Source organism: Calidris pugnax, unplaced genomic scaffold (assembly GCF_001431845.1).
Source record: "Calidris pugnax isolate Ruff unplaced genomic scaffold, ASM143184v1 scaffold181, whole genome shotgun sequence".
NCBI classification, from domain to species: domain Eukaryota; kingdom Metazoa; phylum Chordata; class Aves; order Charadriiformes; family Scolopacidae; genus Calidris; species Calidris pugnax.
Window position 1 is genome coordinate 409,637 of NW_015090976.1, and position 25,094 is coordinate 434,730.

Below are 25,094 nucleotides of genomic sequence, written 5' to 3' on the forward strand. Positions count from 1 at the left end.
AAAGACACCTAAAATGTTCCAGGCGGGGCTCCAAATGTCAATACCTCCTACTGAAGCACAAGAACCAGACTGCAACAGTTCCAGGTGCTGATACGAGACAAAAGAGAAGTTATCAGGTGCTATAATAAGGTAGTGAGACAATGCAAACTGTCAGTAAGAAAGTTATAGAAAAAGAAAATGAATCAGTTGGTCCTTAACTGCTCTGCTCCCCGTAAGTAAAAGGAAGCCACAGGGATTTATTTTCAGTTCTACAACCACCACAGGTATTTTCAGCACAAAAGAAAGGCAGAATTGCCACTGTGGACCCCATCCAGCTTGTAAGAGAAGACAAGGACATATTTCAAGAATCAAACACCAACCTGAGGTCAGAAATGAGTATGTCTTTCGTATTTTCTTTAGATACAACCTGTGACACTCCTGAAAATCTCTTTGAAATCCTTCAGTAGATACCACTGGGTTTGAATGATTTGCACATCGGTTTGGGTGCTGAAGTGCTCCATGGTAAATGGAATTGTATCTTAGAAAGACTTTCAGGCTTGAAGTGGAAGTTCACGGCAGCAGCAGGAGATTGACACATAAAGGCAATCAACAACCATGAATCCAGCAACCCAGAAACTCCCAAAACGTGTCAAAGCCAAAATTTCAGGATGGACACAATGAAGCTAAAGCAGAAGCAGCCTATCCACACCTATGCCAGGCATGTACTGAGCACTGAGGAATTACAGCTTGACCCTGAAAAACTGAAGGCAATTAAAGAAATGCCTAGAACAGAGCATATGAATGAAGTACAGTGCCTGCCAGAGAATGCAGACCCGATCTGAGCAAAGCGTTAGGTCTAACATACAATAAACATACCAAGCAACTAAGGTTACAGAGAGACATTCAAAAGATGCCAAGGAGTAGCATCATACAAAGCCTTGGCTAAGACAGCCCTTCTAGACATAGAAAGCTGAGCTCATACAGAAAAGGAACTGACTTTACCCCCCAGAAGGTAGTAATTCATTCAGGTCATGGAGCAAACATGCAATCTGATGACAAATCATCAGGAAACAGCACGAGGGAAGCGTTGCTGAATGCTCTCAGGCATGTTGAGAGCATGGAAGTGCTTCTATGGAAGGATAAGAATCCCCTCATATAGGTCCAGCAGGACCCCCCCCTGCCTCTCCAAGCCCTCCTCAGCGCGGCACAACTGGCTCTGTAGAGTAGGAGTCCATTGACTAACTTTGGAATGTATTCACATTTCCTTTTGGAGGCTCCGAAAAAGCTAGCAAACTCCATAGTGCTCCAGCAGTAAAACTACTAGTACTGTGAGGATTGCCAGGTGTCAAGGAAGAAGCAGGAGATAAACTGCTTGTTAAAGGCAGGACTTTGTTTAAGGGGACAAAGCAGTGATGGCAGTAGACAGAAGAACAAGCCTAAATCAATAGATACATGATTCACACTTAGGGGAACGGGTGAACTACATCATACATCAACTGACCAGGAACACACGCACAGCTGAGAGCCATACCTGAGTACACTCACTGGCAAGAAAAATCACAGCCCAGAGCCTGGGAGAAAGCTCACTATGTTAGTGAGCATAGTTACAGAGCAGCTACTTCATCACACAGATCACAACTCCAGCTTCTGGAAGTAGGAGTATCTGGACCCTTTGTGCGTAACTATATGAACAGATTATCACACTCCAACAAACTTGCAGAAACTATACACTTTTCACCAACAGAAATAGCTACAGCATGAGACAGCAGTCAGTTGTATGGACACTTTTCCTTTCTCCCTCTACATTTCTGTAAAGCTTGGAGTCACGCAGCTGCCAACACTCAGCCCGCCACTGAGAGTGAACAGCAGTGCTAATTTTATGATAACTTCTGTGTGATATTCAGAGCTTAATCTACTCATTCACCACAACAATCAGGGCAAAAATGGGTTTATCCCAGTACTTGTGCTACCATGCACAAAACTGTGTCCGGGACAATCACCTCCTGAGTCCTACTCCCCACACTGTTCCTGACACAGGCCAGGATGCTGGTGGCCTTCTTGGCCACCTGGGCACACTGCTGGCTCCTGTTCAGTCCACAGGCCACCAACACCCCCAGGTCCTTTTCTGCCAGGCAGCTCCAGCCACTCTGCCCCCAGCCTGTAGCGCTGCAGGGGGTTGGTGTGACCCAAATGCAGGACCCGGCACTCGGTCTTGCTGAACCTCATCCCGTTGAATCCAGCCTGTTGTTAGATCCAATCTGTGTGTTGACATATCATTATCTGAAGCATCATAATAACTGATATAATTGCTCCACTGGTACAACCAAAAAATGTGCTTCTGAGAAAAAACACCTTCACCAACAGAATTTTCCTCCTGTCCCTTCTCTGTGGTCAGCTGCAGATGCAGAAAAGTACAATGGCAGGATCCCAGCTGCCTAGAGGTCTGCCTTCACTTTCTCCTTGAAGCAAACACCAAAACCAGGGAAATGGTGCCAGAGTTCCAAAGGTTTTATAAGAACCAAGCCAGGTTTTATAAGAACCAAAATTAAAACAATGAACCTTTAAAGAAATAAATCTCAACATAAAAACAGACTCTTTCATACTTCTACCCTCTCAGCCCACATTACAGTCTTGAGACTTCTACCTAAGGTGCTTGGGTGATGCCTGCCTAGGCACAACCTTGTGGCACTCCACAGAAGTCTTCATCAGATCTGGAGTGCAGCAGCCTTAGCAGTGCAAACTGCTGACCACCCCCTATAGGAACACAGTGATGCATATAAAATTATAAACAACAAAAACCCCCATATACTATTGTGTCTGATACATCACACAGCTAAGAAACCCAATTTTGGTCTCTAACTTTGGACGCTCATTAACAGCTCACTCTACAGAAATGCTTTCAATCAGAAAGACACCTAAAATGTTCCAGGCGGGGCTCCAAATGTCAATACCTCCTACTGAAGCACAAGAACCAGACTGCAACAGTTCCAGGTGCTGATACGAGACAAAAGAGAAGTTATCAGGTGCTATAATAAGGTAGTGAGACAATGCAAACTGTCAGTAAGAAAGTTATAGAAAAAGAAAATGAATCAGTTGGTCCTTAACTGCTCTGCTCCCCGTAAGTAAAAGGAAGCCACAGGGATTTATTTTCAGTTCTACAACCACCACAGGTATTTTCAGCACAAAAGAAAGGCAGAATTGCCACTGTGGACCCCATCCAGCTTGTAAGAGAAGACAAGGACATATTTCAAGAATCAAACACCAACCTGAGGTCAGAAATGAGTATGTCTTTCGTATTTTCTTTAGATACAACCTGTGACACTCCTGAAAATCTCTTTGAAATCCTTCAGTAGATACCACTGGGTTTGAATGATTTGCACATCGGTTTGGGTGCTGAAGTGCTCCATGGTAAATGGAATTGTATCTTAGAAAGACTTTCAGGCTTGAAGTGGAAGTTCACGGCAGCAGCAGGAGATTGACACATAAAGGCAATCAACAACCATGAATCCAGCAACCCAGAAACTCCCAAAACGTGTCAAAGCCAAAATTTCAGGATGGACACAATGAAGCTAAAGCAGAAGCAGCCTATCCACACCTATGCCAGGCATGTACTGAGCACTGAGGAATTACAGCTTGACCCTGAAAAACTGAAGGCAATTAAAGAAATGCCTAGAACAGAGCATATGAATGAAGTACAGTGCCTGCCAGAGAATGCAGACCCGATCTGAGCAAAGCGTTAGGTCTAACATACAATAAACATACCAAGCAACTAAGGTTACAGAGAGACATTCAAAAGATGCCAAGGAGTAGCATCATACAAAGCCTTGGCTAAGACAGCCCTTCTAGACATAGAAAGCTGAGCTCATACAGAAAAGGAACTGACTTTACCCCCCAGAAGGTAGTAATTCATTCAGGTCATGGAGCAAACATGCAATCTGATGACAAATCATCAGGAAACAGCACGAGGGAAGCGTTGCTGAATGCTCTCAGGCATGTTGAGAGCATGGAAGTGCTTCTATGGAAGGATAAGAATCCCCTCATATAGGTCCAGCAGGACCCCCCCCTGCCTCTCCAAGCCCTCCTCAGCGCGGCACAACTGGCTCTGTAGAGTAGGAGTCCATTGACTAACTTTGGAATGTATTCACATTTCCTTTTGGAGGCTCCGAAAAAGCTAGCAAACTCCATAGTGCTCCAGCAGTAAAACTACTAGTACTGTGAGGATTGCCAGGTGTCAAGGAAGAAGCAGGAGATAAACTGCTTGTTAAAGGCAGGACTTTGTTTAAGGGGACAAAGCAGTGATGGCAGTAGACAGAAGAACAAGCCTAAATCAATAGATACATGATTCACACTTAGGGGAACGGGTGAACTACATCATACATCAACTGACCAGGAACACACGCAGAGCTGAGAGCCATACCTGAGTACACTCACTGGCAAGAAAAATCACAGCCCAGAGCCTGGGAGAAAGCTCACTATGTTAGTGAGCATAGTTACAGAGCAGCTACTTCATCACACAGATCACAACTCCAGCTTCTGGAAGTAGGAGTATCTGGACCCTTTGTGCATAACTATATGAACAGATTATCACACTCCAACAAACTTGCAGAAACTATACACTTTTCACCAACAGAAATAGCTACAGCATGAGACAGCAGTCAGTTGTATGGACACTTTTCCTTTCTCCCTCTACATTTCTGTAAAGCTTGGAGTCACGCAGCTGCCAACACTCAGCCCGCCACTGAGAGTGAACAGCAGTGCTAATTTTATGATAACTTCTGTGTGATATTCAGAGCTTAATCTACTCATTCACCACAACAATCAGGGCAAAAATGGGTTTATCCCAGTACTTGTGCTACCATGCACAAAACTGTGTCCTGGAAAAAAGTAGGAAGATGACCATAAGCAACAGAACAGTGCAATGTATCTTCAGGTGCTCAAAACCAGACAGGGCTTGCTTTTCTTTTCTCCACAGATGCTGATGATATATCTGTCATTTTGATACATTATTGATGCCAAACTGTTGCTTGTCTTGATGACAACAGCTTGGAGAACTAGTACTTTGGAGAACTGCTACTCTGGAGAAGCAGCAGTTTCTGCAGAAGCCGCCTCCATCTCCTGGCAGTGCTTTTCTTGGCTCTTGGACAGCAAGTAGCAGGCCTCAGAAGCACCAGTCAAAACCAGAAAAGATGCAGGAAAAGTGAAATGAAATTGCAGGTTAGAGAGAGTTTTTCTTGCCCAAAAGGAGTGGTGGATGAAGTAGCATCAGGACTGACAAGAAACACGCAAATGTTAGGAAAACTAGCAGGGTGCAGAGAGACTCCACTCAGGTGGAGAAGAATAAATGTCATAGATAATGGGGGTCTGCTGCTTGCTAACCTCTGCATAGAAGGTACACATAGTACAGAGAACACTGGCACTACACTTGTCCCACAGCAATACAGATCTTGCAATGGGATGACCACACGCAGGCTCCATTTGCACCCTACGAGAAATAAGGACCTGGTTAAAATAGGCACGCGGTTTATCACTGTCAAGGTTTGGCCTCATAATCCAGTGGTACAGAAAGTATTTGGAATACTCCACAACACAGAGAGTTACCCAAATGCCATGAATGATCTTCTCCCTCTACAGAGAAAAAAGAAATACCACCTTCCTCTTTCTGAAACTTTTAGAAGACGCAGGCATCTTTCATGAGCATACACTGAAGTCTACCAAGTTGTTAAAAATTCTACCTCATTGTTCATCAAGACCTCCGTATAAAGGGTCTCATAGTCCTTGCAGTTTATAATAGCTGTATTTTTCCTAAGCTGGTCACTGGATTATGATGTGGATTCCATTAAAAACCTTGGGACGGCTCAGAATCTTATAGAAATCAAAAGGCCTAGGAGATTCTGCCAATAATTCCAGTCTGAGCTATTCCAATAAAGATGTTTTGGACAATGGTCTTGGTCTCAGTCACCACTCTGCCTCAGTGGACTTATCCATTCCAAATTGACCACCCATTGAGAAGCAGTAGGTGCAAGGCTCAACAAGGCTATGTCCACTCTTTTCAACACAAGTATTTTTCTGTGATGATAATGAAATCCCCATGCCTACTCACAACTGAGAGCCTCAACTATGTCACTTTCAGTCTGAAAGTTCTGCATTCAATACTGATGATCCAGCATCCCATGGATGATGTTGTCCCATCAGTTTGAGCTCAACTCCTGTGTCCATAACTATTGGCTCCTCATGGGAAGAGCTGATTCAGTAGGAAGGAATCCAGGAAAACCATTCCTGGAATGGTGAATAGAGTTAAATCCAGTTGGCGGCCGGTCACGAGTGGTGTCCCCCAGGGCTCAGTACTGGGGCCAATTCTCTTTAACATCTTTATCAATGATCTGGGTGAGGGGATCGAGTGTACCCTCAGTCAGTTCGCAGATGACACCAAGTTGGGTGGGAGTGTCGACCTGCTGGAGGGCATGAATCCAGCAACCCAGAAACTCCCAAAACGTGTCAAAGCCAAAATTTCAGGATGGACACAATGAAGCTAAAGCAGAAGCAGCCTATCCACACCTATGCCAGGCATGTACTGAGCACTGAGGAATTACAGCTTGACCCTGAAAAACTGAAGGCAATTAAAGAAATGCCTAGAACAGAGCATATGAATGAAGTACAGTGCCTGCCAGAGAATGCAGACCCGATCTGAGCAAAGCGTTAGGTCTAACATACAATAAACATACCAAGCAACTAAGGTTACAGAGAGACATTCAAAAGATGCCAAGGAGTAGCATCATACAAAGCCTTGGCTAAGACAGCCCTTCTAGACATAGAAAGCTGAGCTCATACAGAAAAGGAACTGACTTTACCCCCCAGAAGGTAGTAATTCATTCAGGTCATGGAGCAAACATGCAATCTGATGACAAATCATCAGGAAACAGCACGAGGGAAGCGTTGCTGAATGCTCTCAGGCATGTTGAGAGCATGGAAGTGCTTCTATGGAAGGATAAGAATCCCCTCATATAGGTCCAGCAGGACCCCCCCCTGCCTCTCCAAGCCCTCCTCAGCGCGGCACAACTGGCTCTGTAGAGTAGGAGTCCATTGACTAACTTTGGAATGTATTCACATTTCCTTTTGGAGGCTCCGAAAAAGCTAGCAAACTCCATAGTGCTCCAGCAGTAAAACTACTAGTACTGTGAGGATTGCCAGGTGTCAAGGAAGAAGCAGGAGATAAACTGCTTGTTAAAGGCAGGACTTTGTTTAAGGGGACAAAGCAGTGATGGCAGTAGACAGAAGAACAAGCCTAAATCAATAGATACATGATTCACACTTAGGGGAACGGGTGAACTACATCATACATCAACTGACCAGGAACACACGCAGAGCTGAGAGCCATACCTGAGTACACTCACTGGCAAGAAAAATCACAGCCCAGAGCCTGGGAGAAAGCTCACTATGTTAGTGAGCATAGTTACAGAGCAGCTACTTCATCACACAGATCACAACTCCAGCTTCTGGAAGTAGGAGTATCTGGACCCTTTGTGCGTAACTATATGAACAGATTATCACACTCCAACAAACTTGCAGAAACTATACACTTTTCACCAACAGAAATAGCTACAGCATGAGACAGCAGTCAGTTGTATGGACACTTTTCCTTTCTCCCTCTACATTTCTGTAAAGCTTGGAGTCACGCAGCTGCCAACACTCAGCCCGCCACTGAGAGTGAACAGCAGTGCTAATTTTATGATAACTTCTGTGTGATATTCAGAGCTTAATCTACTCATTCACCACAACAATCAGGGCAAAAATGGGTTTATCCCAGTACTTGTGCTACCATGCACAAAACTGTGTCCTGGAAAAAAGTAGGAAGATGACCATAAGCAACAGAACAGTGCACTGTATCTTCAGGTGTTCAAAACCAGACAGGGCTTGCTTTTCTTTTCTCCACGGATGCTGATGATATATCTGTCATTTTGATACATTATTGATGCCAAACTGTTGCTTGTCTTGATGACAACAGCTTGGAGAACTAGTACTTTGGAGAACTGCTACTCTGGAGAAGCAGCAGTTTCTGCAGAAGCCGCCTCCATCTCCTGGCAGTGCTTTTCTTGGCTCTTGGACAGCAAGTAGCAGGCCTCAGAAGCACCAGTCAAAACCAGAAAAGATGCAGGAAAAGTGAAATGAAATTGCAGGTTAGAGAGAGTTTTTCTTGCCCAAAAGGAGTGGTGGATGAAGTAGCATCAGGACTGACAAGAAACACGCAAATGTTAGGAAAACTAGCAGGGTGCAGAGAGACTCCACTCAGGTGGAGAAGAATAAATGTCATAGATAATGGGGGTCTGCTGCTTGCTAACCTCTGCATAGAAGGTACACATAGTACAGAGAACACTGGCACTACACTTGTCCCACAGCAATACAGATCTTGCAATGGGATGACCACACGCAGGCTCCATTTGCACCCTACGAGAAATAAGGACCTGGTTAAAATAGGCACGCGGTTTATCACTGTCAAGGTTTGGCCTCATAATCCAGTGGTACAGAAAGTATTTGGAATACTCCACAACACAGAGAGTTACCCAAATGCCATGAATGATCTTCTCCCTCTACAGAGAAAAAAGAAATACCACCTTCCTCTTTCTGAAACTTTTAGAAGACGCAGGCATCTTTCATGAGCATACACTGAAGTCTACCAAGTTGTTAAAAATTCTACCTCATTGTTCATCAAGACCTCCGTATAAAGGGTCTCATAGTCCTTGCAGTTTATAATAGCTGTATTTTTCCTAAGCTGGTCACTGGATTATGATGTGGATTCCATTAAAAACCTTGGGACGGCTCAGAATCTTATAGAAATCAAAAGGCCTAGGAGATTCTGCCAATAATTCCAGTCTGAGCTATTCCAATAAAGATGTTTTGGACAATGGTCTTGGTCTCAGTCACCACTCTGCCTCAGTGGACTTATCCATTCCAAATTGACCACCCATTGAGAAGCAGTAGGTGCAAGGCTCAACAAGGCTATGTCCACTCTTTTCAACACAAGTATTTTTCTGTGATGATAATGAAATCCCCATGCCTACTCACAACTGAGAGCCTCAACTATGTCACTTTCAGTCTGAAAGTTCTGCATTCATTACTGATGATCCAGCATCCCATGGATGATGTTGTCCCATCAGTTTGAGCTCAACTCCTGTGTCCATAACTATTGGCTCCTCATGGGAAGAGCTGATTCAGTAGGAAGGAATCCAGGAAAACCATTCCTGGAATGGTGAATAGAGTTAAATCCAGTTGGCGGCCGGTCACGAGTGGTGTCCCCCAGGGCTCAGTACTGGGGCCAATTCTCTTTAACATCTTTATCAATGATCTGGGTGAGGGGATCGAGTGTACCCTCAGTCAGTTCGCAGATGACACCAAGTTGGGTGGGAGTGTCGACCTGCTGGAGGGCAGAGAGGCTTTGCTGAGTGATCTGGACAGGCTGGATGGATGGGCTGAGACCAATGGGATGAGGTTCAACAAGGCCAAGTGCCGGGTCCTGTCCTTGGGTCACACCAAGCCCCTGCAGCGCTACAGGCTGGGGGCAGAGTGGCTGGAGCTGCCTGGCAGGGGAGACCTTCTCGCTCTCTCCAACTCCCTGAAAGGAAGGTCTAGCCGGGGGAGGTCGGTCTCTTCTCCCAAGGCACAGGCGATGGGACAAGAGGAAATGGCCTCAAGTTGCACCAGGGGAGGTTCAGGTTGGATATTAGGGAAAATGTTTCCACGGAAAGGGTTCTTAAGCCTTGGAATGGGCTGCCCAGGGAAGTGGTTGAGGCACCATCCTTGGAGGGATTTAAAAGATGGGTTGACATAGTGCTTAGCGACATGGTTTAGTGATGTTTTTTTCTTACCAGAGTTAGGTTGATGGTTGGAGTAGATGATCTTAAAGGTCCCTTCCAGCCTGGACAATTCTATGATTCTATGATTCCGAGTGCTTTTTTCCTCCCAAAACAGCAGTATTAGGAAGATGGGCACCTCTTCATGGTAGGAGAGCGCGTATCCTACAGAACAGTCTCTCCAGTTGCAGGTGCAAGTCCACTATTCCCTCCATTACAGAGCCTTGGAGCAGACAGTGGGGTGGCACAAAAATATGTAACACAGTGCAATGCTTGACCTACAGTCAAGGAAGGAAAGACTTGAGATGGTTTTCTTTTGCACAACTTTGAATTACATTTATAGAGGAGGTGTCCAATCCAGGAAGCCAGACTAAACTAGCCAAAAAAACACCCAACAAAAAATCTCCCTTGGATATACTGGTATGTCATCTATGTATAGCCTCAGAACATGCTCCTTCAATAGTTTAGCCTGTTCCTGCTTTGCAAAAGTACTTGGCAGTGTAGATGATACAACACATATGATTCAGTGAGATGCCTCAGAGAAACAGATGATGGAGAGACTCAGATGCATTAGACAATATGAATATGACCATATATTAATTCTACATTCATTCTATTAAAAAAATAATCCAATTTTATTAGCTCACACCAGTTCTGAGGAATAGGAAAAAAACTCACAAGGATACATGGAGCTCCCTTGCACCCAGCCTTGATGTACCAAAAATTAACAAGTGATACACTAGATAACCATAATGATTTTTTTGGCCTGGATATAAAACTATGCATACCTGCTGAAAGCAGCCAGTAGTACTACTGAGAAGCAATTGCTTTTCTGAATAGACCCATACCATGGGATTTGATGACCATCTTGCCCAAGGTATCCCAGAATATTTTATGCCATCATCACAGGTAAGTACCCTGTGGACCTTCTATGGAGAAACTCTTAGCACCATTGGCTGAAAAGTGAGTCATTTCTGTGCAACGGTTGCAACAAATGACATTGATCAGAAATTGCTGGAAAAACCCTGCATTAAAAGCTCCCAGTTAATCTTTCAGAAATCGTGAATACATGACGTGAGACAAGTAAAAAATTGCCAGAGACTGAATCACAGAAAAGATAGAAATAGCTATTGAAAAGCGTGATGGAACTCTTCTCAGTAAGTTAAGAACAGTGTATGGACAACAAAGGGCCCAGAGTGATAGACCTCAAAGCTTATAATGGGAAAGGAGAGCTCAAGGAAGGAATGGGAGACTGGTAACCAAAACCCTCCAAAACAGAAGTGAAGTGAAACATGGGAGCAAAGAAGTGCAGGTGCTCACATGTGGAAATAGCAGGAATCTAAGAAAAACAGAATAGGAAAAAGAGCCTGTAACTGTAGATACTGCTTTGCTTCTCCAGCAAGAGTTTAAATCTCTTGTATATTAGGTAACATGTATATGTATAAGTACATAGAATATTTGAAGAGCAAATATTTTTGGTGTATAAGCAATGATGTTAACGAGGACACACGAGCCCTTAGTCTCTGCTGTTGCCAGCAAACAGATGAAATGCCTCACTGCTACAAGGTCACTGACCAAGCAAAGCACAAGCTGTTCTGCAAACAGCTAAATGAGCACATTTGCATAAATATTAACTGATCACACACTGTTATTTATTACGTATTGGACAATCAGGTCACGCATTGAAATTTTGATAGGTATATGATGAAATAAGAAACGAAGTTGTTTCTTCTCTAGAATAGTCATTTTGCAAAACAGAAAGAAATGCTAGGAATATTCTTGCCAATGTGCTGGGGAAATAATTCAGTGTGGATGTAGCTTAGTACCGGGATCCTTAACACAGAGGCTTTTCCTTGAGAAGCTGTCATCAGGAGGAAATTGAGTCACCCGCGACTGAGATCACGTGAGAGCAAATACGCTGAGGGCCCTTGTGCTAAGACCTGTGGATGTTTCTTGGGTAACTGATCCTTTTCCCTTTATAAATAAAGTCTTGAGTTCATTCAGGTGTTAGCAGGGTTAACAGCTGCTGTTAGCATTGCTCCATGGCACCACCTACAGCCTTGGCAGCATCACTAGTAGGCCTCACCAACCCACTGCCCTTCCACCTCAGGCCTCACCAACCCACTGCCCTTCCAGCTCAGGCCTCATCAACCCACTGCCCTTCCACCTCAGGCCTCATCAACCCACTGCCCTTCCAGCCCTCACACTCTAGAGCAAACCCATGGCACCAAAGGAGCATCTGGTCACAGATATTTACACAAGTCAATGAGCAGCCCATGCTGTAGGCACGAATTCCCTGACAGACGGATAAAACAAGGCGGCCATAAAGCAGAGTCTGGTCCTTCATCTTTGTCCCATACTTGATACTTTCTTGGAACGATGGGTAGACACCCCCTCCTTTTAAAGGCAAAAATAGAGGGATTGTAAATTTTGCTGATGTGCTGGTAGGTCCACAAATTGTTCCTACAGAGCCTCTGCTCAAGCATTCACTAAAGCAGGCCTCAAAAGTGTGAGGCCAACAGTGGTCACTCATACAAGCAGAAATATGCTAATAATGATGTGATAATAATAATAATAAAGAAACTAATACAAGATTCCTGTCAAAAATCAGTAATGTAAAGAAACGAATACAAGATTCCTGTCAAAAATCAGTAATGGGGCCAGATTTGTTAGTCACAGGATGAGACGAGTACTATTTGATTATAATAGTAGTATAATGGTATTCAAAATCGATGTTGTCTTTGCTGCAAAGTTCTCATCAAAATGTTTAATGCCCTCACCAAGAGGAGCTGTTCCAGAGCCAGTCTGATGATTTCGGAGAAGAGAAGGCTGAGGGGAGACCTCCTTTCTCACCAAGAGGAGCTGTTCCGGAGCCAGTCTGATGATTTTGGAGAAGAGGAGGCTGAGGGGAGACCTCCTTGCCCTCTCCAACTACCTGAAAGAAGGGTGTAGAGAGGTGGGGGTTGGCCTCTTCTCCCAAGGGAATCATGACAGGAGCAGAGGAAATGGTCTGAAGTTGGGGCAGGGGAGGTTTAGATGAGATCTGAGGAAGAATGACTTTGCTGAGAGGGTGGTCAGGCCCTGGAAGGGCCTGCCCAGGGAGGTGGTGGCGTCACCATCCCTGGAGGGATTTCAGAAAGGTGTAGACGTGGCACTTCAGGGCATGCTCCAGTGCCCGGGATTGTTGGGGTTTTTTTGTTTGTGTGTGTATGGTTGGACTCGATGATCTTAAAGGTCCCTTCCAACCATGAAGATTCCGTTACTCTGTGAGCTGCAACGGGGCAGCAGATCTCGGCACACAGAGGGTTTCCTGAGGCAGGGAAATGCCAGGGCAGTGGAGCACACAGAGTGTTTCCTGAGGCAGGGAAATGCCAGGGCAGTGGAGAGACCCAGGAGATATCTGTTGGATAGCAGGCAGTGCCACGGATCCTGTGCCGTGATGTGAGAGAAATGGAAGAGCTGCAAATGCTCCAACCAAGGAAGGAGTTACAACAATTAATGGGAACTTTAGGATATTGGAGAAAGCATGTGCCTGGATTTTCTATCATTTCCCGTCCATTATACTCACAGAAAAGGCAAATCCTGGGAGTGGAAATTAGGACATAACGAAGAAGTAGAAACTCTAATTGAAGAACTAAAACACATCAGTTACTGGGACCAGTGCACCACCACGACCCTATTATAGCCAAATGGAGTTTTGCAGAACATGCTGCTCACTGTAACCTGTTCCAAACTGGCCCCCCCAAGGGCCCAAAGACCCTTATTGTTTAGGTCAACTGCATTTAAAGAAACAGAACAATGATACTGTGAATGGGAAAAGGGACGTTAATCTTTAGTCCAAGCAGTTGAAAAAGTAGAGAAGATAGATCAGGGACAATCCGTGAAAACTAGCACATCATTTAATTTACTAGAAGCAATCCCAAAGAGGACTGCTTTCCCAGAAGTAGTTGCACACGATCAGAAAATGGTATGCCTACCTACCAGGAGTTGCAGAGAACATGCAATTAACTGAAGGACACACTATGGTCTCCAAATTGCAGCTGCCCATAAACACAGACCCTTTAGTGTTACAACAGCCTTCAACCTTCACCCATTCTGGTGACCTCACTGAGGGTCTACAAACAGAAAATATTTTTTTATGTATGCTTCACACTGAGGGTCTAAAAACAGAAAATATTTTTTTATGTATGCTTCAGCAAAAGTGATAAATAGTAAATGGCAATATAAGGCCATTGCATTAGATATTTCCACCAGTAAACAAGTAATAGAATTAGCGTGCAATAGATTTTTCCTTCTTTTTAATGCGGTAACTCTCCCTGACAAAACAAGTATCTATTTTCTCTTGCAGCACCCCACAGGATGGCAAACAGAAATTTTGTGTTCATGTTACTATCCCAAACCCTAACAATGCTGCTTAACCCCATTGGGGTCTTCTCTATTAGCATTGGGAACTAACCAATAGCTGTTATCAGATACACCACCTCAGTGGGAAAGAATTAATGAAAGGGACCACCAATTGATTGTGGATGCTCTTGGTGCAGCCCATAAAAATGTTTCTCTAGCTTAGTTGTATCCAAGTTCAACTGTGGATGCCATCTACAGTAGTGGCAATTATACAAGAAGGTGAAGAGGGCACCTTACCCACTGGAATTTGGAAGGTAATCTGGGATGATGCAACTGAATTTGAAAGGGAATTCCAATCCTGTGGTATTTAGTCAATTTTACTTATGATCCATCAACAATAAGGCTACAGCTTTTGTGTTAACAGTACACAATGCTTCGGTATACACCGTATACCAAATCATTGTGCTAGGCTTAAATCACAATGGAGCTATGCTATATCCATTAGAACACAGACTGTGGGCCCAACAAAACAGAAACAACTGGCAGACTGTTAACGCTTGTGTTGTATGGGAACAACTAGCATTTGCTTCTGAGAGTAGACTGTTAACGCTTGTGTTGTCTGGGAACAACTAGCATTTGCTTCTGAGAGTACCACCATCAAAGCCTAAGACATTTGTCTTGACACTGAACAAAATGTTTGTCATTTTGAAATACATCCCGATGAAACCCCTGAAACTGCACTTGCATATATTGGAAAAGGGTGTGTTTGTATGAGACCCCTTCCTGATTTTGCATTCGTAGATAACATTACTGGAGATACAACTAATCACTCAAATATTTGTAACTTTAGTAAAGTACCACCATCAAAGCCTCAGACATTTGTCTTGACACTGAACAAAATGTTTGTCATTTTGAAATACATCCCGATGAAACCCCTGAAACTGCACTTGCATATATTGGAAAAGGGTGTGTTTGTATGAGACCCCTTCCTGATTTTGCATTCGTAGATAACATTACTGGAGATACAACTAATCACTCAAATATTTGTAACTTTAGTAAAGTTATGGGATGTGACTTCAGTTATTCAGTTCCTTGTACATCTTACCAATTGTTACAATCTAATTATACATTGAGTCAAGATTTATTGCCTATCCCCATCAGAATGAATCTTACATTGGTGAAGAAACTACTACAACATGATGTCCTGTGTCCACTGCTAGAATGAGTCTGAAAGAATGGACACAAAAATCTAATCACCATTCAGCATGATACAGAAGAGATACACCATGTCTTGAAAAGAGTGAAGAAAGATGGAGAACACCATTGGTGGGAAACTCTTCTCGAATGGTCACCAACAGCAACGTGAGTTTTTAATATCATGCTTCACCCAGTTGTGATTTTACTAACTCTAACATTAATGTGTCTATTGTTTATAATCATACCATATATAAAGGTGTGGTACACAATAAAACAACCCAACTCCAACCATTCAAAACATAACAAGTTAATACATAGCAAATAGCAATACTTCACTATCTACTTACCATGGACCTGTAAGCACATACATTATCAATATACTATTCGTGGCACAGAGGTAAGTGTGACCGTACCACCACTCTGTGAGAATAAGATGAATTGACTATAGTCATGGGGTGGAGCGTGACGGTGTGCTCCACCACCAACCTGACCTTTATCTCTCTTAACCTTGCCCAAGTGATAATCTTCTGTGGTGGTCATAACAAGCACATCTAGTCCTGATGGCTGCATCTGGATCAACATGGTTTCAGGGAGACAGATAACACCACAATAACCAAAGGCTAACTTGAGCAATGCACCCACCTCGTCACAATACTGGTCCTGTGGTTGATATGCAAATATGTCAATCATCTTATCCCCATAAATAGTGAACAGCCCAAGAGCCCTTTGAGCAGTCCTGCACGGCAGCGGGCTGCATGCCAGGAGTGGCCTGCCCAGGGAGGTGTCTTAACCTTGCCCAAGTGATAATCTTCTGTGGTGGTCATAACAAGCACATCTAGTCCTGATGGCTGCATCTGGATCAACATGGTTTCAGGGAGACAGATAACACCACAATAACCAAAGGCTAACTTGAGCAATGCACCCACCTCGTCACAATACTGGTCCTGTGGTTGATATGCAAATATGTCAATCATCTTATCCCCATAAATAGTGAACAGCCCAAGAGCCCTTTGAGCAGTCCTGCACGGCAGCGGGCTGCATGCCAGGAGTGGCCTGCCCAGGGAGGTGGTGGAGTCACCATCCCTGGAGGTATTTAAGAAATGCATAGACGTGGCACTTCAGGGAATGCTCTAATGCCCAAGATTGTTGGGGGATTTTTGTGTGTGTGCATGGTTGGACTCGGTGATCTCAAAGGTCCCTTCATGAAGATTCTGTGATTCTTGATTCTGTTATCTCCCCCTGAGTAGGGATGTCTCTCAAGGTTGAGATTCAGAAATTCCTTGCCAGACAGATCCTCGGTAAGTGACTAATACCATGTTAAACTTTGAAATCTCAGCTAGGTGACATAAAGGATCGATTGTGCATATATAATCCTTTAGACATAAACAATTGGCCAAATGTGGGACTAGGATTGGATGCAGCCGCACCCAGACTCCTCTCTGAGGAGTTTAGAAAGCAAGAGGGTCCTTTCTGAACCTCATGACTCAATAGGAAGGTCTCCTTGACGGTTCTGTCTGACCTTGTCCTCTATGCAGTAAATAACCATGTATACCTTGCCATCAAATCTTGTTAAAACACTGTTGCATTTACTATCAAACTTTGCTAAATCCCTGCTTTGTATCAATAAATATATTGCTGCTTCTCACTTACAGGTGAAGTGCATCACTCCGTCTGTGACAGGCAACAAGGGGAGCCTTGTGGTTGGTGTCTACTCCAGGCTGCCCAATTGCCAGAAAACTGCCAGAAAAGTAGCACAGCGATCTGTAGGCAATCCAGGAGACTCCTGTAGTGCATCGAGGATAACTTCTTCAGCGAGGTAATAGACAGCCAGGTAATTCCCCACCAGAGGGGATGTAATACTGGACCTGCTGGTCACCAATACAAGTAAGCTAATATAAGTGACATCGAGACTGGAGGCAGTCTGGCATGCAAGTGATCATGCACTGGTGGGGTTCGTGGTTCTGAGGGATATGGGTCAGGCAAGGAATAAAGTCAGGATTTTTAGGAAAGCAAAATTCCAGCTCTTCAAGGAGTTAGTCAATAGGACCCCTGGGAAGCGGTCCTCAGGGACAAGGGAGCAGAACCCAGCTAGCAGATCTTTAAAGACACTTTCCATAGAGAACAAGTGCTCTCAACACCCAGGTGTAAGAAATCAGGAAAGAAAGGCAAGAGATTGGCATGGCTGGGTCGAGAGCTGCTGGTCAAACTAAAGGGCAAGAAGGAAATGCACAGGCAGTGGAAGCAGGAACAGGTATCCTGGGAGGAGTAAAGGGACGCTGCCAAGTTCTGTAGGGATGGGATCAGGAAGGCCAAGGTGCAGCTGGAACTGAACATGGCAAGGGACACAAAGAATAATAACAGGGGATTCTGCAGGTATGTCATCCAGAAAAGGAAGATCAAAGAAAGTGTAACCCCCTGATGAGCAAGACTGGCAAGCTGATAACAATGGACAAGGAGAAGGCTGAGGTACTCAACAATTTTTTTGCCTCAGTCTTCACTGGCAACCTCTCTTCCTGCAGCTCTCAAGTGGATGGACCACAAGACAGGGACTGGAGAAGCAAAGTTCCCCCCCGCTCTAAGAGAAGATGAGGTTTGTGACCATCTGAGAAACCTGAACATAAGTCTATGGGACCTGATGAGATGCATCCCAGAGTCCTGAGGGAATTGGCTGATGTAGTTGCCAAGCCACTCTCCATGACATTTGAAAAGTCATGGCAGTCAGGTAGAGTCCCTGGTAACTGGAAAAAGGGAGACATTGCACCCATATTTAAAAAGGGTAGAAAGGAGGACCCTGGGAACTACCAACCTGTCAGCCTCACTTCTGTGCCTGGGAAAATCATGGAACAGGTCCTCATGGAAGCTATGCTAAGGCACATGGCGGACAGGGAGATGATTCAAGACAGCCAGCACGGCTTCAGCAAGGGCAACTCCTGCCTGACCAGCCTAGTCGCCTTCTATGATGGAGTGACTACATCAGAGGATAAGGGAAGAGCTAAGGATGCTGTCTGTAAGGCCCTTGACACGGTCCCACATAACATCCTAAATTGGAGAGATATGGATTTGATGGGTGGACTGCTCAATGGATGAGGAATTGCCTGGATGGTTGCATCCAGAAGGTAGTGGTCAACAGCTCAATATTCAGATTGAGACTGGTGACAAGCGGTGTTCCTCAGGTGTCTGTACTGGGACCAGTACTGTTCAGTATCTTCATCAAAGACATAGACAGTGGGATCGAGCGCACCCTCAGCAAGCTGGTGGAAGACACCAAGCTAAGTGGTGCAGCTGACATGCCTGAGGGACAGGATGTCATTCAGAGGGACCTTTACAGGCTTGAGAAGCGGGCCTGTGTGAACCTCATGAGGTTCAACAAGGCCAAGTGCAGGGTCTTGCACATAGGTCAAGGCAACCCCAGTATCAATACAGGCTGGAGAAGGAAGTGGTTCAGAGCAGCCCTGCCAAGAAGGATTGGGGATACTGGTGGATGAAAAGCTGGACGTGAGCCAGCAATGTGCGCTCGCAGCCCAGAAAGCCAACCACATCCTGGGCTGCATCAAAAGCAGCTTGGCCAGCAGGTCAAGGGACATGATTCTGCCCCTCTGCTCTGGTGTACTGCATCTAGCTCTTGAGCCCTCAGCACAGGAATGGCACGGACCTCTTGGAGAGGGTCCAGAGGAGGGCCACAAAAATGACCAGAGAAATGGAATACCCTTCCTATGAAGAACAGCTGAGATACTTGGAGTTGTTCAGCCCGGAGAAGAGATGGCTCTGGGGAGACCTTATGGCAGCCTTTCAGTACGTAAAGGGGGTTTATAAAGGAAGATGGGGACAAACTTTTTAGTAGGGCCTGTTGTGAAAGGACAAGGGGTAATGGTTTTAAACTAAAAAGGGGTAGAATTAGACTAGATAGAGGGAAGACATTTTTTACAATGAGGGCAGTGAAACACTGGAACAGGTTGCCCAGAGAGGTGACAGACACCCCATCGCTGGAAACGTTCAAGGTCAGACTGCACAGGGCCCTGAGCAACTAATCTAGTTGAAGATGTCCCTGCTCACTGCAGGGCAGGTTGGTCTAGATGACTTTAAAGGACCCTTCCAACCCAAATTATTCTATGGTTCTATGATTTGTATGACTAAAGGCAAGGAAGTCTGTATTTCACCCGATAGAGCTGAGGAGTCTGATACAACTTTCTTTTGTTGAATAGAGGATAATTTCAAGAAAAAGGAACTGGAGTGGGTATCAGGCTCAGCACACAGTGTCCAGAGTGACTTCCACTCGGCCATCAGAGTGGGTAGGATGCTTATGAAGTCCAAAGCTAGTAGAATTAGCAAGCAGTATTAGAATTGCAGCTCTTGCTGCAATAGCAGTCACAAATCACATCTAACTCCATTGCAAAATGTGTGGGGAGGGCAAGTATGGGGAGCAGATTAACTGTGTGGTTCAGAGAGTAACCCAAGACAAAGCTGTAACTGAGATACAGAGTTGTTGTCACTTTGTTTCACCTTGCTGATGATGAAAGCCTCAATCCTGCCTTTCCCAGCTTCTCCGAGCATAAATTTCTACCCCAATCTTTCTGTCAACAGTAGCAACTACATAGCTATGGAGTAAGAGCACATTGTTTGTCAACCTGAAAACTAACACTTACCCTGAACGTCAGTTTTCACCTACATCAGTCTGTTGATCCCATACAGTCTCACCATCCTCCCATTGATAAAGAAAGGGTCCTTTCATGACCTTTTTGCAAGCTTTGACCCACTTAAACTAGCTGGAAAGGTGCTAGATTGACACCTAGGTGCTGAGATTTTCATTCAAACCTTGGGGTTGTATATGTAAAGTCAGCTGGGCTAACCTAATGGAGTAATTTGCCCTTAAGAATTATTTTACAACTCTTACTGAAACAAAAAAACCTGCAGAGTCTCTTACTGGTTTGAAAGACACATTGAAAGACAACTGAGTTCATCTCTGAGGCCCCCAACATAAGAAGGACATGGACCTGGTATAGCGAGTACAGCAGCGGGCCATGAAGATGATCAGAGGCTGGAGCACCTCTCCTATGAAGACAGGCTGAGAGAGCTGGGGTTGTTCAGCCTGGAGAAGGTTCCAGGGAGACCTTACAGCAGCCTTCTAGTAGCCAAAGGGGGCCTACAGGAGAGCTGGGGAAGGACTCTTTATGAAGGAGTGATAGGACAAGGGGTAATAGTTTTCACCTGAAAGAGGGGAGATTTAGATTAGATATTAGGAAGAAATTCTTTGCTGTGAGGGTGGTGAGACACTGGAACAGGTTGCCCAGAGAAGCTGTGGCTGCCCGATCCCTGGAGGGGTTCAAGGCCAGGCTGGATGGGGCTTGGAGCAACCTGCTCTGGTGGGAGGTGTCCCTGCCCAGGGCAGGGGGTTGGAACTGGATGATCTTTAAGGCCCCTTCCAACCCAAACCATTCTATGATTCTATGATTCAGCTGATCAAATTTTCATACAAAAAAATACCTATATAAGCCACATGCAAGAAAGAATTATTGCATGAACAAATAATCTTCTTTGGCATACATTCAGCTGAATCTGGATTTATTTGAAATCTAAGTGTATATGGTTAGGGAAACGTCTATTTTTTTTTTCTTTTTTACAAGACAGCAGTTCAAAAAATTAGATTATTTCTAAATTGTCTTTATCCTTCCACTACTTCCATCTATTTTCCTTATACCTAAGATCTGACTTAGACCCTATTAAAAAGGATTTATAAGAATTCTTCTGCATAATCAAGATTTTCCTGTATTGTAAAGTTTTCAAGACAAACAAGTTTTAATTTTATTAGCTAGAAGTTTTAAGTTAGATATGTGATCTGATGAATTAATGGCAGACAAAATCTGCTTATGAGTGTTCACAGTCAAAAAGAACATTTCTTTGTAGAACTGTTGGCAAAAATATGGCTCAGTGTGAGAAAAAACCCACTGAATTTTGTTTTAAGAAAAAATTCCCTGAGGGAGTGCATATTCTTTTATGGTCTTCATATGTAGAATAAGCTGAAAATAAAGTTCTAGTTCTATAAAGAGCTGTATAAAAGATTGAAAGAACAATCAGATAAATCACAGGATAATTTAGGTTGAAAGGAACATCTAGAGATCATATAGTCCAACCCCTGCCTTGTTGAGTTTTGAGTAAAGAAACACTGTGATTGCAGCACAGGGCTGTTCTGGTATTTCCCAAATGAAAATATATTCTATAGCACAATGTGTCTTTGTGAACTGCAGGAGCATGGTCTTTGCCAGCTGGGCAGCCCAGGGCCAGGAAGGCTTCTCAGGCACTTGTAAATCTTACATACCATAGACATGCCATTCATACATCCATGGCTTAACCGCTGCCCTACAGATTCTGGAAGCCAGGCATAAAGCAACCCTATGCCCAGACGGCTGTCTACTCACGGAATTTAGATTTAAGGCAGTCCATTCACCAGCCCAACACGCTCAGAAGTGAACTAGGGAGCCTGGGGGCCAAACGATCCCCTTCACGGGTAGGTATGGAGTCTGCTATCAAAGCCGTTGGATGGCTTACAGCCAGGCAGGCAGGAGACACCTGGCTGGGAACACAGAAGCCTTAACAAGTCAGGGCATTGACAGCTTGGTATCTGCAAACTTGCAATAACAGAGCTGCCAGGCTGTAGGACAGTTAGGCAATGTCATTCTCTACTGATTTTATCTCCACAACAGAAATGAGGTTTGTGCAGCCTATGGATACCAGCATGTCTCAGTGTCCTAAACATTGTGATCCAGTTGGAATTTCGTATTTCTACAGCTGTGCCAGTACTTTACACATTGCTACATCACATACATGCTTGTTCACATTCATAATTCATAAATGTAAAAAGGTCTGTATTTTCAAGGGTAGATACTTTTTGGAAAATAATAGGGTCATAAAAAGTGGTGTCCAGTTACAGAGAAAGCACGTCTATAACATGTACTGTAATATTAATTACAGGTTTTTTTAGGACTATGGACTCATATCTCTGAACGTTTTCCTACCCAGGGACTCTATAGGTAGTTAACATACAAATACTAATTTAGCAGGTCATTGATCCTGGTTATCTTTTGTGTGTGTTAACCAAAAAGTAACTGCTTTATGTATTACTGTACATAGCAAAAGGTGACTGAACAAAGTGTCCCAGAGAAGGTGAGATAGGTAATGGGAAGCCATTTTGGCAGCAAAGGTATCTCGCAACAGGGAATCAACCAGAAGGTGCCACCACTGCAGATGGAAAGAGCAAAGAAGTCAAAGAACAACGGCCTGTGTGCACATGCTGGGAGTGATAACCCGTTATGGCAACGCTGACATTTGGTCTGAGTATGGCATGTTATGTCACAGAAAATATTTTAAAATTGATGCCGAGGCCATGAAGAAAGTGAAGAATGGGGACAAGGCAATCCCTGTTATGCCATCTTCTGTCCTGAATCCTTCTGCTCTAAAAATGTACAGATGTAGATAATAATTTTTCTTTTTTGGAACAGCAGAATAGTAGGATTAAGTAGCAATTCAGCAGATGAACAGTTTGTCTACTCTGCCTTCACAGCACCTACGCTAAGTGTACTTCCATGCAAGTACAATATGGAAGAACAATGCAAAAAAAAAACCAAAACAAAACCAAAACAAACCAATGCAAAAGTTCCTAGTTCTATCTCTACAGTCTGAACAGGGTATTCAGGGTATTAGAATATCTTGGCGTTATCTAAAATGTGTGGATGGAAAATTTTTGTCTAGAAAACTTATGTAACATCACAGCAATTCCCATAGCTACAACTAAAGACTTTGAAGCAACATTTAAAAAGTAGCATTTGTGATACAGAATATGAAATAGTTGTCTGTCTTACTTCCCAATTACCAAGGCTTCAGTGGCAAGAATAATTGAGAGATTGTAGGACTGTAAGTTTGATAGTGTGTTCTATCACATGCACCTCTCAAGCCAGTCCAGGTCCCTCTGGATGGCATCCCTTCCCTCCAGCGTGTCAACTGCACCACACAGCTTGGTGTCGTCAGCAAACTTGCTGAGGGTGCACTCAATCCCACTGTCCATGTCGCTGAACAAAGATGTTGAACAGCCCTGGTCCCAGTACCGACCTGAGGAACTCCAGTCATCACTGGCTTCCACTTGGACATTGAGCCACTGGCTGCAACCCTTTGAGTGCAGCCATCCAGCCAGTTCCTGATCCACTGAGTGGTCCATCCACCAAATCCATGCCTCTCCAGTGTAGAGACCAGGATGTCATGTGGGACAGTGTCAAACACTTTGCATAAGTCCAGGCAGATGACGCCTGTTGCTCTGCCCTTGTCTACCAATGCTGTAGCGCATTTGTAAAAGGCCACCAAATTTGTCAGGCATGACTTGCCCTTGGTGAAGCCATGCTGGCTGTCACCAACCACCTCCTTATTTTCCATGTGCCTTAGCAGAGATTCCAGGAGGATCTGCTCCATGATCTTGCTGGGCACAGAGGTGAGACTGACCGGCCTGTAGCTCCCCAGGTCTTTCTTTTTTCCCTTTTTGAAGACAGGGGTTATGCTTCCCCTTTTCCAGTCAGCGGGAACTTCACCAGACTGCCACGACTTTTCAAATATTAGGGAAAGCAGCTTGGCAACTTCATCTGCCAGGAACTCCTGATTCTTTGTCAGGACCTCCTCAGGGTCTGGGACTGGCCTGAGCCGTAGCTTCCATTGCACATCCACCATGCATGCATGCAGGTGGCAGGAACTGCCCCAGCAGTACTGGCAGGCATCTCCAACAGCAGAGACCTCACTAGCCATGGGCACACAGGGCTGGGTTGGCTTCACACAGCTTTCCCAGTGCAAGTGGTGCTTCCTCATGTGGCGAAGCATCTGCTCCGAGAGGAGAGGCCTGCTCCAAACCCCAGCCTCACTGCTGGTGGGTCGTGCCTCCCCCCCTCCTGCGGAGCTGGAAGTCACATCTCACCAGTCCCCTTACCACACGCCATCTGAACCGGTAGCACAGAAACGCACTAGTCTGGCCACAGAAACGTCCTTGCAAGAGTCCTGAACTCTCCCCACCCTCAAAGCAGTAGGGCCACTTACCCCCGGGACAGTAGCCCCCCCAGAGCTCGCAGATGGGCCCAGACTTACTGCGGATGTTGCCGGGGTTACAAGCGCAGCCCACGGGGAACATCAGCTGAGGAGGAAGAAGGGAATCCCCCTACCCTGCCGGGCACGCCCGCCCTGACTATGCTTTCCACCCCTGTCCTTTTATTCACCCCCCCCTCCACCGTCCCGGAGCCTTCGGCCCGCCCAGGCCGTGCCAGGCCTCCTCCTGCTCCCGCCCCCGCAGAGCCACGGCCGCCGCCCCGCCCGCCTTCCGGGGCTGCTGGAAGTGGGGCAGAGGTGAAGGGAAGCAGGCAGGCGGCGAGCCGGCCGGGGGGAGCGGCGAGGCGGGCGGGCAGCGAGCCGGCCGAGGAGAGCAGCGAGGCGGGCAAGCAAGCAAGCAACGAGCCGGCTGAGGCGGCGGCGGCGGGCCCATCCAGGCCAGGGTAAGCGGTGCCCCGCGGGGCGAGCGTCGGCCACAGCCCGCCTCTTTCCTCGGCCGGCGGGCAGAGGGTCGTGGGGACGGCTCAGCTTGACTCAGCTGTCTCCTCAGTCCCCCAGCCCCGTCCACCTAAGCCTCTCTCCCCGGTGGGGCCCCGAAGCTGCCGTTAACACCGCCGTGGTGCCCCCGCTTGCTGGGCCCCGGGGAGCGCTGGGGTT

At 45.3% G+C, this 25,094-nt stretch overlaps 2 protein-coding genes across 4 annotated transcripts in view; one reads left to right on the forward strand and one right to left on the reverse strand.

Annotated features, from left to right (window-relative positions):
* OLAH (oleoyl-ACP hydrolase) overlaps positions 1–24,601 on the reverse strand; it is a 39,873-nt gene extending 15,272 nt beyond the window's left edge. The window contains exon 1 of one of the 3 annotated variants that reach the window (XM_014952951.1): positions 24,480–24,601. In XM_014952951.1, coding sequence (XP_014808437.1) covers positions 24,480–24,522 — 43 coding nt within the window. In that variant the 5' untranslated portion in view covers positions 24,523–24,601. Of the gene's footprint in view, positions 1–17,015; positions 17,090–24,479 lie in introns of those variants that run through there. The other 2 variants (XM_014952950.1, XM_014952952.1) reach the window with 2 other exon arrangements.
* Positions 24,602–24,757: 156 nt separating this feature from the next.
* Positions 24,758–25,094, forward strand: part of CROT (carnitine O-octanoyltransferase) — a 25,444-nt gene continuing 25,107 nt past the window's right edge. The window contains exon 1 of the mRNA XM_014952963.1: positions 24,758–24,880. The gene's annotated coding sequence lies outside the window, so the exon portion shown is untranslated. The remainder of the gene's footprint in view (positions 24,881–25,094) is intronic.